Source organism: Aethalodelphis obliquidens, unplaced genomic scaffold (genome assembly GCF_003676395.1).
Source record: "Aethalodelphis obliquidens isolate GAN/ISIS:26980383/991018 unplaced genomic scaffold, ASM367639v1 scaffold57, whole genome shotgun sequence".
Taxonomy (NCBI): domain Eukaryota; kingdom Metazoa; phylum Chordata; class Mammalia; order Artiodactyla; family Delphinidae; genus Aethalodelphis; species Aethalodelphis obliquidens.
The window spans coordinates 458,546-475,312 of NW_020838001.1; the positions used below are offsets into that span (position 1 = coordinate 458,546).

General features: G+C 58.5%; 1 protein-coding gene across 15 annotated transcripts in view; it reads right to left on the reverse strand.

Annotated features, from left to right (window-relative positions):
* Window positions 1-14,357, reverse strand: part of RTEL1 (regulator of telomere elongation helicase 1) — a 28,535-nt gene extending 14,178 nt beyond the window's left edge. For 6 of the 15 annotated variants that reach the window (XM_027086721.1, XM_027086722.1, XM_027086720.1 and 3 more), the window contains exons 1-9: window positions 13,251-14,232; window positions 12,145-12,340; window positions 11,778-11,871; window positions 11,189-11,270; window positions 10,959-11,019; window positions 7,830-8,004; window positions 7,300-7,384; window positions 6,942-7,007; window positions 6,132-6,282 (exon numbers count right to left, since the gene is read on the reverse strand). In XM_027086721.1, the coding sequence (XP_026942522.1) occupies window positions 6,132-6,282; window positions 6,942-7,007; window positions 7,300-7,384; window positions 7,830-8,004; window positions 10,959-11,019; window positions 11,189-11,270; window positions 11,778-11,871; window positions 12,145-12,340; window positions 13,251-13,352 (1,012 nt within the window). In that variant the 5' untranslated portion in view covers window positions 13,353-14,232. Of the gene's footprint in view, window positions 1-6,131; window positions 6,312-6,941; window positions 7,008-7,299; window positions 7,385-7,829; window positions 8,005-10,958; window positions 11,020-11,188; window positions 11,271-11,777; window positions 11,872-12,144; window positions 12,341-13,250; window positions 14,233-14,261 lie in introns of those variants that run through there. The other 9 variants (XM_027086726.1, XM_027086714.1, XM_027086730.1 and 6 more) reach the window with 7 other exon arrangements.
* Between the last annotated feature and the right edge of the window lie 2,410 nt (window positions 14,358-16,767).

A 16,767-nucleotide genomic window follows, 5' to 3' on the forward strand; every position in this document is an offset into this window, starting at 1 on the left:
CGTCCTAAGGAGCCAGGATGCTGGTGTGGAGGGCAAGACACTGACAGAAGAGGCTCTGAAACCCACACGGCTGGAACTTGACCTGGAAGCAGCAGCCTGAGCTGAGGGGGGCGGTCACCTTCAGAGAGACCCTGTGGCTATGCACATGGACATGGTTCTGAGCTACGTTTTCCTGGTGACCAATGGGCTCTGTTTTCCACGTGCACACTGGCCATCTGTGTGCCTCTCAAGAAGCGTCTATTCATATCTTTCGCCCATTTTTCAATTGGGTTGGGTTGTCTTTTTGTTGAGTCGTTAAAAGGTTTCCTCCCTATTTTAGATACAAATCCTTTATCAGATATGTTATTTGCAAAAAATTCTTCCTGTTCTGCGGGATGTCTTTGCTTTCTTGATGGTGTCCTCTGACGCACAAACGTTTTTGATTTTGTTAAGTCCTGTTTATCTAATTTTTCTCTGGGTGCTTGTGCTGTTGGTGTTACTTCTAAGAAGCTGCCGCCTAACGCAGGGTCATGGAGATTGACACCTGGGTGAATAACCCCACTCCTTAGGTGTGGGCTGTGCAGAGTGACCTCCGTCCAAAGAGAACAGTGTGGAAAGGAGGGGAACGAGTAACTTGGAGCCCCTGACAAAGCCGATTTCAGCTGGCAATCAAGGTCACAAGTCATGCGGAGTTAACTGCAGGGACCTGGATGAGATACAATGAGGCGGGTCCTGCGCATCTGAGCCCTTCCTCCCCAAATCCCACACCCCTGTACGTCCAGGGGAGAAACGTCACACAAATCCAAACCCCAATGAAGGGGCATTCTACACAACGTCAGAGCAGTCCTCCTCCAAACCACCAAGGGAGGTCTGAGAAACTGTCCTGGACAAGGCAAAGGAGGGCTTCCCTGGTGGTGCAGTGGTTGAGAGTCCGCCTGCTAATGCAGGGGACACGGGTTCAAGCCCTGGTCTGGGAGGATCCCACATGCCGCGGAGCAACTGGGCCCGTGAACCACAACTACTGAGCCTGCGCGTCTGGAGCCTGTGCTCCACAACAAGAGAGGCCGCGACAGTGAGAGGGCCGCACACTGAGATGAAGAGTGGCCCCCGCTTGCCACAACTAGAGAAAGCCCTCGCACAGAAACGAAGACCCAACACAGCAAAAACAAATAAATAAATAATCTCCTACTCCCAACACATTCTTTTTTTTTTGTTTTGTTTTGTTTTTTGCGGTATGCGGGCCTCTCACTGTTGTGGCCTCTCCCGTTGCGGAGCACAGGCTGCGGACGAGCAGGCTCAGCGGCCATGGCTCACAGGCCCAGCCGCTCCGCGGCACGTGGGATCCTCCCGGACCGGGGCACGAACCCGTGTCCCCTGCATCGGCAGGCGGACTCCCAACCACTGCGCCACCAGGGAAGCCCCCAACACATTCTTTAAAAAAAAAAAAAAAAAAGGAATCCACCTGCTGGGACTTCCCTGGTGGTGCTGCAGTGGTTAAGAATCCACCTGCCAATGCAGGGGGCACGGGTTCGAGCCCTGGTCTGGGAAGATCCCACGTGCCGCAGAGCAACTAAGCCCGTGTGCCAGAACTACTGAGCCCACGTGCCACAACTACTGCAGCCCGTGCGCCTAGAGCCAGTGCTCCACAACAAGAGAAGCCACTGCAATGAGAAGCCCGTGTACCGCAATGAAGAGTAGTCCACTCGCCACAACTAGAGAAAAGCCCACGTGCAACAGAGACCCAACACAGCCAAAAATAAATAAATAAGATCAACATAAACGGCAAAAAATGGAGTATGAAATGAAATATAAACATTACAAATGAGCTTAAAATGAATAATATGACCCCAGTGAAGCGGAAAGAAACAACCCAAGGAGCCTCTGAATGAGCGTTTTCACTCTGTGGTCGCAGACCAATGACGAAAAGGACGTGAACAAGCATTAAACCTAGTGAGTAGATGTTCATTTATCGTGGGTGGGCTGGCAATTCTCAAACAACTGTCTGTGGGTTCTAGGATCAAACAAGTTAAGTACGATACTGAGAAAAAATGAAAGCTCGTTTCCTCACAAAAGGCGTTACAAACGTGGAAAGGGAGGAAAAAAGAATAACTGCGTGGTTCTGGACTAAAACTGGGGTGGAGGAGAGCATGAACTCACAGTTCTACGCACACGGGCGTGGGGGTGAGTGCCTAAGCACGTGGACTCACATGCTGACACGGATGCGGAGGTTAGTATAAGACCTCACGCAGAAGACGAGAGGATAAGAAGACTCATCGTTCTGCAAACATCATAGAAATCATGACTTCAGGGACGACTCATTAATGGATGCCACAAGTGACTTCAGAATCACAAATGGAAAAGCAGTGACCGCACAGCAGAAACACCCGGCAGCCGTCACGTAACCAGACTGAAGTTAACGCCACCAACATCACCTGCGAGACGACGCAAGTCCGCGGTATTCCCACCAAAATGCAAAACCTGAATCCAACCACGAGAACACAGCAGACAAATCCAAACTGTAGGACAGTCGACGAAGTAACTAGCCTTTCTCTTCACAGGCCCGGAGACCACGGCACCGGGCAGAGGGGTGGCTGTGTTTCGGGCCTTACCGAGGACAGCTGGGAAAATTCTAATGCGGCTGCCGATTAGACGAGAGTGCAGTACGGATGCTGATTTTATGATCGGATCATCAAAGAGAATGTCCTTGTTCTCAGGAAACACACGCTAAGACACAGAGTAAAGGTGTCAGGCCGGCAACCGCCCTGAAGGAGGCAGAGAAACAGGGAACCTGTCCGCTCAGTGGGGGGCTGGTCAGATGGGGCAGAGCATCAGCCGCGGGGGCTGGGGAAGGCACGCAGCAGCTGTAGCAAGTTATCTGTGAGCTGGTGAGAAAACAGAAAATGACGGTGTCGGAACAGGATAGAAGACATGAAACGGGGACTTCCCTGGTGGCACAGTGGTTAAGAATCCGCCTGCCAACACAGGGGACATGGGTTCGAGCCCTGGTCCGGGAAGATCCCACATGCTGTGGAGCAACTAAGCCAGTGCGCCACAACTACTGAGCCTGTGCTTAGCGCCTGCGTGCCACAACTACTGAAGTTCGTGTGCCTAGAGCCCGTGCTCTGAAACAAGAGAAGCCACTGCAATGAGAAGCCAGCGCACCGCAACGAAGAGTAGCCCCCGCTAGACACAACTAGAGAAAGCCCGCGCGCATCAACGAAGACCCAACACAGCCAAAATAAATAAATAATTAATTAATTAAAAAGAAAAAAAGACATGAAACGACAACACGAGCCAGGTTTTCTAAAGCTCAGAAATGAAGCAACAGAACTCAGAGACAACTAAGAGAAAAAAACACTTGAGAAATAAAGATTATGTTAGAAGAACACAAAAGTAGATACAAGCCACATCGTCTTAAAAGAAACAGTGAAAAAGGGGAATTTTTATAAGTCAAAGAAAAATAGAGACAAAAGGATCTGAGAGAGTAACAGGTTCCGAACTCAGGTGGAAGAGACACGACATGATCCCTGGAGCAGAAACCGAAGCCAAGGCTGGGCCGTGAGCGCTGCCGTGCGGGACAACATCCCCCCAGGTAAGAGGAGACTTGGAACTACAGGCTGAAAGAGGTCATCATACGTCGATCCGGAAAATCAACACTGAGACAAACTGCAGCAAAATTACTGGGCTTTCAAAAGAAAAAAAAGTCCTAAAACAACATCCAACTTTAAAAGTAAAAGACAATTTTAAAACAGCAAGGTTTATGATGCACGTGACTGTCAATCAGAAAATCCATTCCTAGATACGTCCCCGGAGAAACGCTGACCTATTTACTCATGTACATGCGTTCGGGGTCGAAAGCAGCTGACTTAGAAATTCCCATCGCAGGTAAAGACGGTGAAGCAAGGACCATGCGTCCACGAGGATACCTAAGCAGCAGAGCACAGCAGGCCAAGGGACCTGGCCCGAGACCTGCCCAGGACGGCCGCAGGGCCAACCTATTTCCGTGGTGCTGCTACTGCCGCTACTGCTCTTCCTATGGGTACACGATTTGCCTTTTTCCTTCTTTCTCTCACAAATATACAGTGTAGTTTCCCAGAGGCTGATACTGGTCCCCACACACATCCGCGGTCTAATCCCTGGAACCCGTGAATAGGTCAGCTTCGCAGCAAAAGGGACCTGCAGATGCAATGAAGTTGAGGACCTCGAGATGGGGCGATAACCCTGGATCATCTGGGGTGGCCCAAAATGGAACAGTAGGGTCCTTACGGAATCAGAGGAGACCGAGGAAGCAGAGGTCGGAGACGTGGGGCCACAAGCCAAACAACATGGCACCTCTAGAAGCTGTAAAAGACCAGGAAATGGATCCCCGTCTGCAGACTCCAGAAGGAAGAGCGCTGCTGGCCCATCCTGGGCTTCTGGGCACCATGAGGTAATACATTTGAGTTGCCTTAAGCTAAGTCTGGAAATTTCTTTTAGCAGCATTAGGAAATGAATACAGCCATGGCGCGTAGTATCACGTCAGCCAAAGCAGGAAGTTACAAGATCCAATTACCTTGCATTAAGCCAGATATTAAAGAGATTTGCAAAACTGAAATAATGCCACTCTTCTAATTTTTAAAATATAGTTATTTTTCCAAAAAAGTGTTATTTATGTTAACATGTCATGGATTGAATCGTGTCCTCCAGAAAGCTATGTTCAAATCCTAAACCCTGACCCCTGTGAATGTGACCTTATTTGCAGATATGGTCAGTTAGGATGAGGTCCTAGAGAACTGGATTGGGCCCTCAACCAGTGACAGGCGTCCCTATGAGAGAGGACACCATGTGAAGATGGGAGTGAGACTGGAGTGAGGCGTCTACAAGCCCAGGTCTGCCAGTAGTTGCCAGAGCTGGGACAGAGAAGCCTGGAGCACATGCCCCGGGAACTCACAGAAGGAGCCACCCCGGCTGACACCCAACACGTGGACATCTAGCCCCAGAACTGAGAGGATAAACTTCTGTTATTGAAGCCTCCCAGCTTGTGGTACTTCGTTAAGGCAGCCCTAGGAAATTGCCATGTAACAGTTTGTTATTTAGTTTTTCCTTCTAATACACTAATTATCCATAGATGTAACTCACATAAACAAAGCTCAGTATGTTTCAAGAACGTAAAGTTTGGGCTTCCCTGGTGGCGCAGTGGTTGAGAGTCCGCCTGCTCATGCAGGGGACACGGGTTCGTGCCCCGGTCCAGGAAGACCCCACATGCCGTGGAGCAACTAAGCCCGTGAGCCACGGCCGCTGAGCCTGCACGTCCAGAGCCTGTGCTCCGCAACAGGAGAGGCCACAGCAGTGAGAGGCCCGCGTACGGCAAAAAAAAAAAAAAAGAACGTAAAGTTTAAGACATAAAGGGTCCTGAGGCCAACACGTTTGAGAACTTCTGTGCTAAACACACAAAGCCGTTTACAAACCTTCTCTCCCCCAACACAGCCTGTGAGTGCGTCAAAGGAGGCCCGGAGACCCTCGCAGAGGGGGCCGAAGCAGGTGGCCTGGCGGGAGAAGGGGCCTCTGCGCCCTCTGGAGTCTGCCCATGTGTGTGACTGTAAAGGGACCGGGAAGCTGAGGCTGTTCACGCCCCGCCCCACACTCGTGTGAAGGACACGACGGGACGTGGGTGACGTCCAAAGGACCGGGCGCAAATGCTATGAACCTGTGGCGACTCGACAGTAGGAACGCTTGCTACAAAGTGGTCTGGCGAGCAAAAGGTGGATTCCTAACACTAACAAAGGCCACGCAGAATGTCTGGACAAACCAACTGCGTCCACCAAGTATTTCTACACACGCTGCAATCACTGCTGCAAAAGGGAAATGCGGGATATGACTCGCTGAGCGCCGTTCCTGTGGACGATGCTTGCGGGTCCTTACAAAACGTCATTACGGCTGACACCCTTGGTTTTCACTTCTATGCAGTAGAGGCAAGTTCACACCCCCGGGGAAACGGTGAAAAGGACTTGAGAGAGTGCTGACAGGTTGGGCGGTACCCACCTCCCCACGTCCATCTGTGAGGCCAAGAAGACTCTTACAGAGGCTGGCGCTGCCCCTGAGGCAGACTTGAAAGAAGGGCCCTGGGCAGACTGGCCCCTCGTCTGGTCTGCGGTCCCTGCCCGCGAGCGCACCTGAGCTGGCCGAGTCCGCGCTGAACTCCGGGTGGAGTGCCTGCCGCGCCACCTTGGCCTGCTCCTCCAGCACCTGGTCTATCACGTCCAGTCCCGAAGCCACGTCGTGGGGCGTCAGGTCGAAGGACGCGGCCTCCTCACACATCTTCTCCTGTGATCCCGAGCACACCCGTCACGGGGCTCGATGAGGCAGAGGTGACGGGGGGCAGAGGGAGGGGAAGCAAGAGGCCCCTTGTGTTCTCAAGGCCGGGTCTCAAACTGGCCCAGAGATGGATGTCTGGCCCAGACAGTGTTTGAAAACAATTTTACTTGAGCTGCCTACATTTTATAGTTAGAAAATTTCCCGCTAAACTCTAGCTTCTAGCTTCTCTCGAAAGCCGAGTCTGGCCCATGGGCCCACCATCCCCACGCCAACAACCGCCTGAAACCCCGTGAGGCTGAGGATGCCAGGCTCTTGTGGACCCCTCCAGGCTCCCCAGGTGGCCTTCCTCCAGTGCTCTGGTCAAGGTCCACCACTCCTGGAGCCAAGGGTCCTTGGGCCCTGACACAGGCCACAGGACAGGAGGGGCAGGGCGGGCAGGCAGCAGGGAGGCAGCCACCAGGGACAAAAGGGAAGAGAAGGAATGAGATGGCAGGAAGGGTCTGGGGGTCTTGCGTGCAAATGGCAGGCACAGGTCGGCAGCCCACCTTGCCCAGTTTTGCTTGGTCCTGACGGTGGGACGCGGGGGTCTGGACAGAAAGGCCCAGCTGTTGTGCACAAGAAAGTGGGCTGGAGGAAGGGGGTGTCAGGAAGGCCACCCAGACACTCACCACGTTGTGAGCTTCGTCAAAGACGACGACCGCCCCTTTCAGGTCGATGCCATATGCACGGCGGCTCTACAGCAAGAGAGGAGGACGCCAGGCTGGGGCCGATGCTCCCAGGCGGTCTCGCGGGGTCCAGCTGGAGAGAGGGACAGGGACCCCGGCCGCGCGGGGTCCCCTCACTCCTACCAGGCCACACACTCCCAGAGCTCAGAACGAGTCACAGCCTCGGGCTGGTGAGGGGCTGTGGCTCCGAGCGCTGGCTCCGAGCGAAGGTCTGATCCCAGCACGGGCTCCGCCGGCCCCTCCTGAGCCTGGGACATGCCCTGCCATCAGGCACCGTCAGCTACGCAGGCCGAGGCCTCACCTTGGCGTCCAGCAGGTAGTTGTAGGGCATGAAGATGATGTCGGCCTGCTGCTTCAGGTTCCGAGACAGGTAGTAGGGGCACACTCTGGAGGGAGAGGAGGTGCTGGGACACAGTGCAGGCTGGGAGGGTTCCCCGGGGCGCGAGAGAGCCACGGCCTGGGGCAGCGGGAAGGCTGGCCGGCCACCCCTCACACCATCAGTTTTCAACCGTGTGAGTGGGTCACTCATTTAAAAATCTACAAAAACAAAAAGACCAAGCCTGATCCTGGGCAGGTGGATGAGATGGTGAGAAGCAGGGCAGTCGGGCATGTGTCACCCGACTGGAGGCCTGAAGCTACAAGGTCGTAGCCAGCTTCAGAGAGGAGGGGCAGTGTCAGGTGGAGGACGAGCTGGATGTCCCAGGAACAAAGGCCCAGTGGGCGGGGGCAGGGGGCTGGGGGCTGGGAAGGAGCGTCTCATTTCTTCCGATGCTTCAGGAGAGAAACGTGCCTGCCTGTGCGCGTGGAGGGAGCCCAGCCCTGGCAGGTTACCTGTGCCTCGTCCCGCTGCTGACCAGGTCCTCGATGTCCAGGATGCGGCTGGCCAGCTCCGGCTCCAGGCTCTTCTCTGGGGACACGGGCGGGCGTAAACACAGGCTCTCTGGTCCAGAGTACCCAGACCGCGGGAGGCAACCGGGATGGAATGGCTGCTGGCAACAGGCAGCCCCTGGGGAGGGCGCCAAGCGTAAAGCGAGTCCCAAGGGAGCCCTGCTCTGCGCCTTGGGCAGGTGCAGGCCTGAGGCTGAACACCAAGAGGAGACCCCAGGGTGGGGTGGGGTGGGGGCCGGCCCTCAGCCTGTCACCCCCAGACCCTCTCCAGGCCGGGGCGGCTCCCATGAGCCCCGGGGCACCTGCCCTGCAATCAGGCTTCAGTCTGGCAGCAAGTCCCTTCCTCTCGCTTCACCGCACCCCCCCAAGAACAAGCCCAGAGTCTCCCTCTTAAGGAAGCCAGGCTCCACACGGCCAGCAGCAGAAACAACTTGCTGTCACTGCCTGTGCTGCCCGGGCGGGAGGCGCAGAGCCCACCTGAGGCCCTGCGGCCCTGGGGCCCCTTCCTCAGGATGCAGCCCAGACAGGCCCCACTCCCTGCTGGCTGTGTGTCCCTGGGCGGGACGGGCCTCAAGAAGGGACACAGGCCCCCCAGTTGGGCCCGTAGGAATCGGCCAGGCAAGTACTATAACCCAGCGACACCCAGGCCTGTCCCAACAGATGGGAGCAAAGGTCTCCTCTAATAAGCACCCCGAGTCTCAGGGCAGCCCCATGTGGACACAAGTCCCCGGCTCCCAGTTCCACTGGGGCAGGTACCAGGCCCAGCCCTTAACTGCACAGACCAGAACACACAGGCCCTCTGCAGTGACCGCCCCCAGGGTGCCCCCACCAGGCAGCAGGCAGGGGAAGGAAGAAGAGCCATCCGCTCAGCAGCACCATAGCAACAGACCAGCCAATCGGCACGCTCTGCAGCAGGCCGGCCCCACAGCTCAGTCACCTACCTGGGGCGAGGGGGGCTGGGGAGGGGGGGCGAGGAAGAGCAGGCAGTGAAGAGGAAGGGACAGTGGAGAGGAGGGAGGGGCCTGGCCGGGCCACACTGCTTGCTCCCCGCAGGACGCAGCCCGGCAGGGCTCCGCTCTGCACGCCTCTCAGACCCCTCCTGGGATCTCTGCCCACTCCTCTCCCCCTCCAAGGCCTGGGCACCTGCTGGAGACACCCCACTGCATCCCGTGCGTCAGCTGGCAAAGGAGGCTGAGACAGCCGGGGGGCACCGGTTTATGGTGAGTGGATGCCCTCGATGAACAGGTAGAAAGAGTACAGCAGAGCAGGGGCAGGGACTGGGGAGGGGACAGAGAGGCCGGAGCCAGCAGGCCAGCTGGGACAGCCCCTGCTCTGCCACACAGGGCCTGGGGCAGCGGGGAGGGGCCTGCAGCCAGGGGCCCAACACGCAGCAGCTCCAAGGGTGCCTCCACCGTGGATGGGAAGCTCCCCCCAGCTCCCACCCGTCCCCTGGCCTCCTGGCCCCTCCCTCCTCAAGGACCCTCCAGATGAGGTGAGGGGTGCTGCAGGTGAGGGACAGGACCCTGCAGGTGAGGGCTGATCCAGCAGAGTGGGCAAGCTGGCCACTCCAAGCTGCTGTGGAAAGGTGGCTGGAGCGGTTCACACCCTAACGGCTCTGGCCTGTGGCCAACAGGACACCTGGAACCCCCTTTGCCAGGGACAAGGACAGGGGAGGCAGCCACAGTGCAGCAAAGGGGGGACGGCTCCGTCGAGCATCACGGGCCTGACACCAGGGCCTGTGGGAAGGCAGGACTGAGGGCAGAGGGCCAAGCAGCGGGGGGACGAGGACAAGAGAGCAGCCTTCAGGCGACCCGACACCCACAGGCCTGACGCCGACGGGACCGCAGAGCTGGCGGCCAGCAGTCTCCAGCCCGGGGCCACGACAGCTGCCACAGGCCATCCTCAGCCTTACACTTCACTGCTGTCCTGCGGGTCCTCGGCGCCACCAGACCAAGGGACACCGCCAAGGGGAAGGCAGTGAGGAATGAGCCTGGGACCCTGGGTCATCACCCCAGAGGCCAAGCCGTGCAGCCCTACCCACAGCCGGCCCGCCAGAGCCCAAGCCCGCATCAGGCAACCCCCCTCCCTCTCTCCAAGGGCGCTGGGACTCCCAGCTCAGGCCTCTGGGACCGTCCTGCTGTCCTGACCCACTGCCTAGCACAGGCCTGGCCCGCTGGTGCCCTGCGAATCACCGATGTGAACTCTCTGGGGCCCGGCTCACTGCAGGGTCTGAGTCCCAACCCTGAGGCAGGAAACAGAGGGAACCCTGACCCCACAGGAGCGTGACCCCGCCCCCAGGCCACACTACAGAGAAGCCTCTCTGCCATCACCTCCGGCTCCAGAAGTCCTGACAGACACAAAGGGCAGCCACAGGCGGAAAAGCAGGAATTCGGAGGCAAGGGCACCAGTGCCGCCCCTCCACTCTGGGCCCCAAGAAAGTCAGTGACAGGAGACAAAGGGTCCCCTTCACAGGGCCCTGGGCACCTGCGGTCACACAACCACGCCGCACCTGGGCCAGCCGTTGTCACAAACACTGCGCTTTCCACTCTCATCCGTTTCTGGATGAGGCTGGAGGAGTCACTAGGAGGACCCCAGGGGCTCAGGGCACGTCACACCCGCCGAGTTACAGGCGGCAGTGACAGGATGCACCACAGAATCAGCAAAGGGAAAGACACGTGGAGGAGCTTCCAGCACCCCCTCCCTGGCCGACTCCCCCAGAACAGCTGAGACCACGAGTGAAATGCTCTCCAGAGACCCAGCGCCCAGGGGGGCACCCCTGACTGGCAGGCGCCCGATTTCCAGCCCTCCAGAAGGGAGCACGCACTCTGCACAAAGCATGCTGTTGGCACGGTTCAGGCCCTTCCTCGGCCCCACCGCGTGAGCTCCTCTGCACGCACGCCAATGCTGGTCGTCAGGAGACAGAGCTCAGGCACCTCGACAGCCCAGAGCGGGGCGCTGAGGGGCAGCAGCCAGCAGCCCAGGAAGCCGCTGAGCCCAGCCCTCAGAGGCGCCCAGACTCCACGCCCCCTGCAGCTCTCCGTGGGCAGGACGCACCACCTCGAGCCTTCTCACCTTCCACGTTGTTGTAGAAGTGACAGGAGCGACTTGCCACCTTCTTGCGGCACAAGTGGACCTGGGTGAACATGAGGTCTGGGCTCGTGTGACGGCCGAGCCCTGCCCCAGCCAGGCACCCCCTGCCAGCTCCACTCCCGCCAGCTCTTTACCCCTCCGTCCCCCAGGGGCAGCACCCACGCAACAGCAGCAGACCCACCAAGGCCGGGCTGGGAGCCCCAGGAGCCCACCTGCATGTGGTTACTCTCCTGCTTCTTCACCTCAGGATGGATACACAGCTGTTCCCGGGAGCCCAGCACACACACTCGGGGCCTGGTGGAGGAAACGGTTGGGGGGCCCAAGGATCAGAGGGCGGGGGCCCCAGTGCTGTCCAGCGGCAGGAGCCACGTGGGCTGCACTGGGAGCCCAGGGAAGCTTGGCTCACACGCCCGGGCAGCCAGAGGGAGTGGCTGGGGCGGAAGTCCGCCCCAGGCTCGAGAGGGGCTTTCACCGTGGCACGGCCTGCTCTGAGTCAGCGTCCAGGGCGAGGCCGAGAGACTGGGGCAGGCCTCGGGGAGACCTTGCCACCTGCATCCTCCCTCTCGTGGGAGGCCGGCGGGGAGGGGACACCAACCCTCCTGCAGCAGTGCTGGGGGCTCCAACACGGGGCAGGGCCTCCCCTGCGCAGCTGCCCTGACCCACGCCCACAGCTGACACCCTGATGGCTGCGAGGAGCTCAGGGCGGCAGCCCCACAGCCAGAGCACGGCGCGACCCCAGGGTGGGGTCCAGGCAGAACACCCCCGTGACCCCAAGGCAGGGGTGGACGCCGCCTGACCTACCGGTAGGAGGTGTTCCGGAGCTCACTGATGACCTGAGTGAGCTGCGAGTGGGTCCTGGAGGCGTAAATGATCTTTGGGACGTCCGCGTAGCACACTGCCCGGCACAAGGGAACAGGACAGGTCACGGCCCACGTGTGCAGTTAACCCGGGGCACTCAGCTAACTCGGCCCGGGGACAGCTAAGCATCGATGCCCAATACTCGCTACAGGAAGGAGTGCAGTGGGTCTCTGCAGGGTCCTCATTTGGCCATAAGGCTCTGACCCTAGGTTTACAGCCAGGATGGCGAGAAATGACGTGGCAGCTACGACCCCCCTTCCTTCCCCGCCTCCCAGCCCGGGACCAGGAAAGGGGCAAAAAGGGGCAGCACCTGGGACATCTCCTTCCAGGGCAGCGTTCCCCCAGGACGCCAAGGCGCGGTCAAGGAAGAGCTCCCCTGACACCCTCTCGGCAATCTTGCGGGCAGAGACAGCGTCTCGGAGCTGCTCCCGCCAGGCCAGCGTGCTGCAGAGGAGACACAGCGTCTTCCCCGTGCCCGTGGGGCTCTCCAGAACGCCGTTCACTTTCTAAATGGGGTGGGGAACAGGGTCACGGGGGAGCAGGGGCAGGCTCCGCAGGCCACACAGCCCACCTGAGACAAGCCCTGCAGCCCCTGGGGCAGCTCTGCCCCCACTCAGCGGGGGGACGTAAAATGCCGCAGGACCTCTCCACTCTCAAACCAGGTCTCATTAGCAAACAATTTACAGAGCATTACCCAAAATACCACGGTACTTTTCAGCCTAATATAAACAGGAAGATGACGAATTCGGTCAAGCCCCAGAATGGGAGTTTGACTCGGATTCTGGATCCAAGCAGTTACACTACCTGCATGGAGCCTGACAGTCTACATAGCTCTCGGCCGGTAGCCCGAGTGGAAACCTGGGCCGACACAGCCATGTCTGCAAAGCTGCCCCCAGCTGCTGCAGGAGTGGGAACATGGGCCCAGCTACAGAGGCAGCTCTCAAGGGCTGGGGGCTTGGGCAGGTACAAGAGGGCGTGCCCAGAAACCCAGCAGAAAGCAGGCTGCACCCCCTGAGGTTTAACGATCTCCCCTAATGAGGGCTGGGCGCCACCTGTCCCTCTGTGTGCAAATACTTCCTCCAGGCCCTCAGCTGGACGCCCTCATCGCTTGGCCTCACTCACATTCCACCTGCGCAGAGAGGCCCCCGCAAGGCGCTCTGAAGTCTATCACCTTATGTCTTTTCTTTACAGCACTCCTCACGGTCTAGAATTATCCTTTTTGTTTACTTGTTTAGCATCTCTCCTACCCCAGCTAAAACATGAGCCCTATTTATGGTCGACTCCCACGTCCAGAAGGGTAGCTTCACCAGGAGGACCTGGCCGGTGTAAAGACAGTGCGTGTACATTGGGTCTTACTGAGGCTCTACCCACTCTGACCCATCCCCCGGGTACAAGCCCCTCAGTCTGCAGCCTCACCTTCTGCAGACACTCCAAGACCTTGCTCATGTACTCCTCTTGGCATTTGTATGGCTGGAAAGGGAAATCCACTGTCACACCATTCAGGGTTATCTTGGGCATACTGGCCTACTCTCTGTCTCGGGCGGACACAGAAGCTGGCTGAAACGCAGGCTGTGTGGGTCTGCGAGACAAACCCCTCTCCGAACATCTCAGGGTCTCAGACGCTCCAGGTAAGTTATGCCAGCCTGTGCCGCTGGGACACGTTCTCCACGGGAGCCCCTATGGCAGAGACTGCAATGACAAGACTGTTTGTAGCGACCCTTTCCCGAGCGCCAAGCCACTTCACCAGTCCCCTCAGGCAGTGCCTCCGCAGACAGGTCCGAAGGCGAGCCTGTGACATCCTGTCACAAGGAGCTCAGAGAGGTGTCGGCCCTGTCTTGTTCTCCCGCCCCAGGCAGCTCCACCGTGCTCCGGGAGAGGCGACAAGAGAGGGGCCAGATGCAGTTCCACGTGCTCCACCCGCAATAACACTGCATTGACCTCCGCCAAAGCTTGAGAGGCCAGTTCCCAGCGGAGCGCCCCCAGCCTGGGCCGGTCGGGACCCCCCGCCCCTGCGGCTCCCAACTCTCCGCTCCACGGACCAGCCCCATCCCTCCCAGGTGGGCATCGAAAGAGCACGTGTGCTGCTCTGATCTGGGACGCGAATCCGTGCGGCGCCCAGCAAACCACTCAGCCCCCCGAGGCCTGGTTTCGCATGGACACTCGGACTAACAACCCGCGCTCCTAAACCCCGCCGGGCCGCCCTTCCCGCGGACCCGGCGCCCTCCACGAGCGCGGAGCCGGGCACTACGCGCCCCACAATGCAGCGCGCCAAAATCGCCAGCGCGCGGCCCGAGGGCTGCGCGGGGCCTGCCGGGAGTTGCAGTTGCGGAAGCCCCCGCTTGGGCACAGGTTCCAGTGCCAGGGTCTCGGCGGGGAGCCTTCCACGACCGGGATCTCCAGGACTTCGCCCCTGTCCGTGCGACTCACCACCACCGCGTCCTCAGCAGGCAGCCGGTCCGACCTTGCGGGCTGAGGCGCGCAGTCATCCGTGAACGCGCTGCACTTCCGCCCCCAATTCCGGTCCGCTGCGCAGTGCTCCGGCCGGAAACTGGTCCCCTCCCTCGGGGTCCGCGCTCTGCTGGCGCGCAGCGTTCCACGTCCCACCCGCCCCTTCAGTTGACCCTGAGCCCGGTGACCGGCACCTCCTCGCCCGCGGGCACGAACCTGGGGTCCCGCCGTCTCCTCCCTCCCCACCAGGGTCTCCATTCCACTTCCCCCCGGGCCAAGCCCCCTTGGACAACTGCCCGGACAACAGCACAAGCCTTCTAACAGGTTTCCTGTGGCTTCCCTTTTCTCAAAAGACCCAGAGGTCTTTTAAAGACTCGAGTCTGAGCTGATCACTCTCCTTAAATTTCGCAAATGGCTGCCCCTTGCCCGTGACTCGGCTCCTGAGAGCCTCACCAGTTCCTCTCCTTACTGTCCTCTAGGTCCAGCCGCTTTTCCGGTCAATGTCCCCCACTGGTCAGGGCGGGACCTTTGAACCCCCAGCACCCAGCACCAGCTGGCAGTCAACAGGGAGGTTCCAGGGGTCTGCACAGCTCTGTGTGGTCAGAAGTGTTTGTCTATGGACGTCCCTGGTGCCGCAGTGGTTGAGACTCTGCAATCCCAATGCAGGGGGCCCAGGTTCCATCCCTGATCCAGGGAACTAGAACCCACATGCATGCTGCAACTAAGAGTTCACATTCCACAACTAAGGAGCCCATGAGCCGCAACTAAGACCCAGCGCAACCAAATAAATAAATATTAAAAAAAAAAGAAGTGTTTATCTAGGTGACCCCAGCATGCCTCAAAGAGCACCAGGAAGAAACTGACGCTGAAGTGACAGCCCACAGTCAGGTGGCAAGGCTGATTTTAGAGGGTCTCGTGGGCTGTTTAATGTCCAGATGTTTTCCCACTGATGGCACCTTAATGCCACATGAGTGTCTAGGCTGATGTGTGTGAGATCATGCTTGGGGAAGCCCCTGGCGCACACTGGCATCCACACACACCCACTTATTCCAGTGAGGGGACAGTAGAGTGTCTATCTCAGCAGGGAGCTTGGAGAAGAGGAGACCCGGCCACACACTTGCTGAATGCTCACTAGGCACACATTTCAGTACCATCCATGCAGGCATTAACACGGTTGTCCTTCCAACGACCCCTGAGATAAGTGCTTTTATGACCCACTCCTTACAGGTGAGGAAAGGAAGCACGGGGTGGGTGGTTAGTAGATTTCCTGAAGACGGCAGCAAGTCCCAGAGCCAGGAGTCCCACTCTTCACCTCCACACCCCCCATCTTCTGAGAGTAATGGCATTTCCCCCACAAAAGTCCAAGGAAGGGAAGTCCAGGACCCAGAGACTTGGCAAACTCCTGGGCCAGAAAGGGAGCTGAGGACCCTGGTCACACATTGTGCACAGGGACTCCTGCCCAGGCTCCTATTAATTATAACACGTAAATACTGTGGTACTGAGTCCTGAGAGGTGAGCAGAAGGGGAGAAGAAGGCTGGCCATAGCAAGCCCACTCAGCAGGCACTGCGATCTCGAGCAAGTCAACCAACTCGCACTGAGTGTCTGCTCTGCCAGGCTCTGTGGGACTCCCACGGTGGACCAGACCCCATGTGGACCACAGGACAGATGTTAACCAGTCACATGCTTGCTGTGTGTGCACACAGAGGTCCTGGGTCCTCCTCATCTCTCTGTGTGTTCCCGAGGTTTCCCAGAGATCTAGCTCTGGCTCTAGGACTTCATTGCTTGTGGAGTCAGCACTTCTCTTGGCCTCAGTGGCTCCATCCCTAAAACGGGAATGATGCTCCATCTGCCTGACTTCCCATCCCCACCACCAAAGAGGTGACATGGTCACTGCGGGAACAGCTCTGCCTTTGGGGGTATCAACCAAACCCCTGAGTCTGGCAGGGGGAGGGGCAGGATGCCACCAAGTGTGCACATCTCTCCTACACCACCTGGGCACTGACACCATTGTCTCATCTCACACCCGAGAAATGGAGGCCCAGAGAGGTCAGAAACTCACCGTCAGTCACACAGCAAGTAGATGTCAGAGCTGGGATTGGCTCCAGTCTCCGTCTCGCTCCAAAGCCTTTGTTCTAGGCCTCTTCACATCAATTTACCCTCTTCTCTGCCTCAGGAGCTGCTCTCGGATGCCCCTGGAGGCCTTCCAGACCAGCCCCCACCCTCACCATCCATGACTCGCTTAGCCCTCAGCACAAGCCTGGGCGCACAGAAGGCACCTCCCAGCCTCCACTGGCCTCAGTGAAGAGCTCTCCTACCCCACTCTGATGTTGAGGCCCATCGTCTCCTGCTGCACCCACCCTGGGGAATTGGGGGCTGTTTCCGCCATCCCCCCGGGGAGTGCACAAAGCCAGGTTGGGGGGGCACCAGCTCCAAGTGGTGAGCGGTGGGAGGATGGGCAACGGGTTGCAGCGCTCAGCTCTGCGT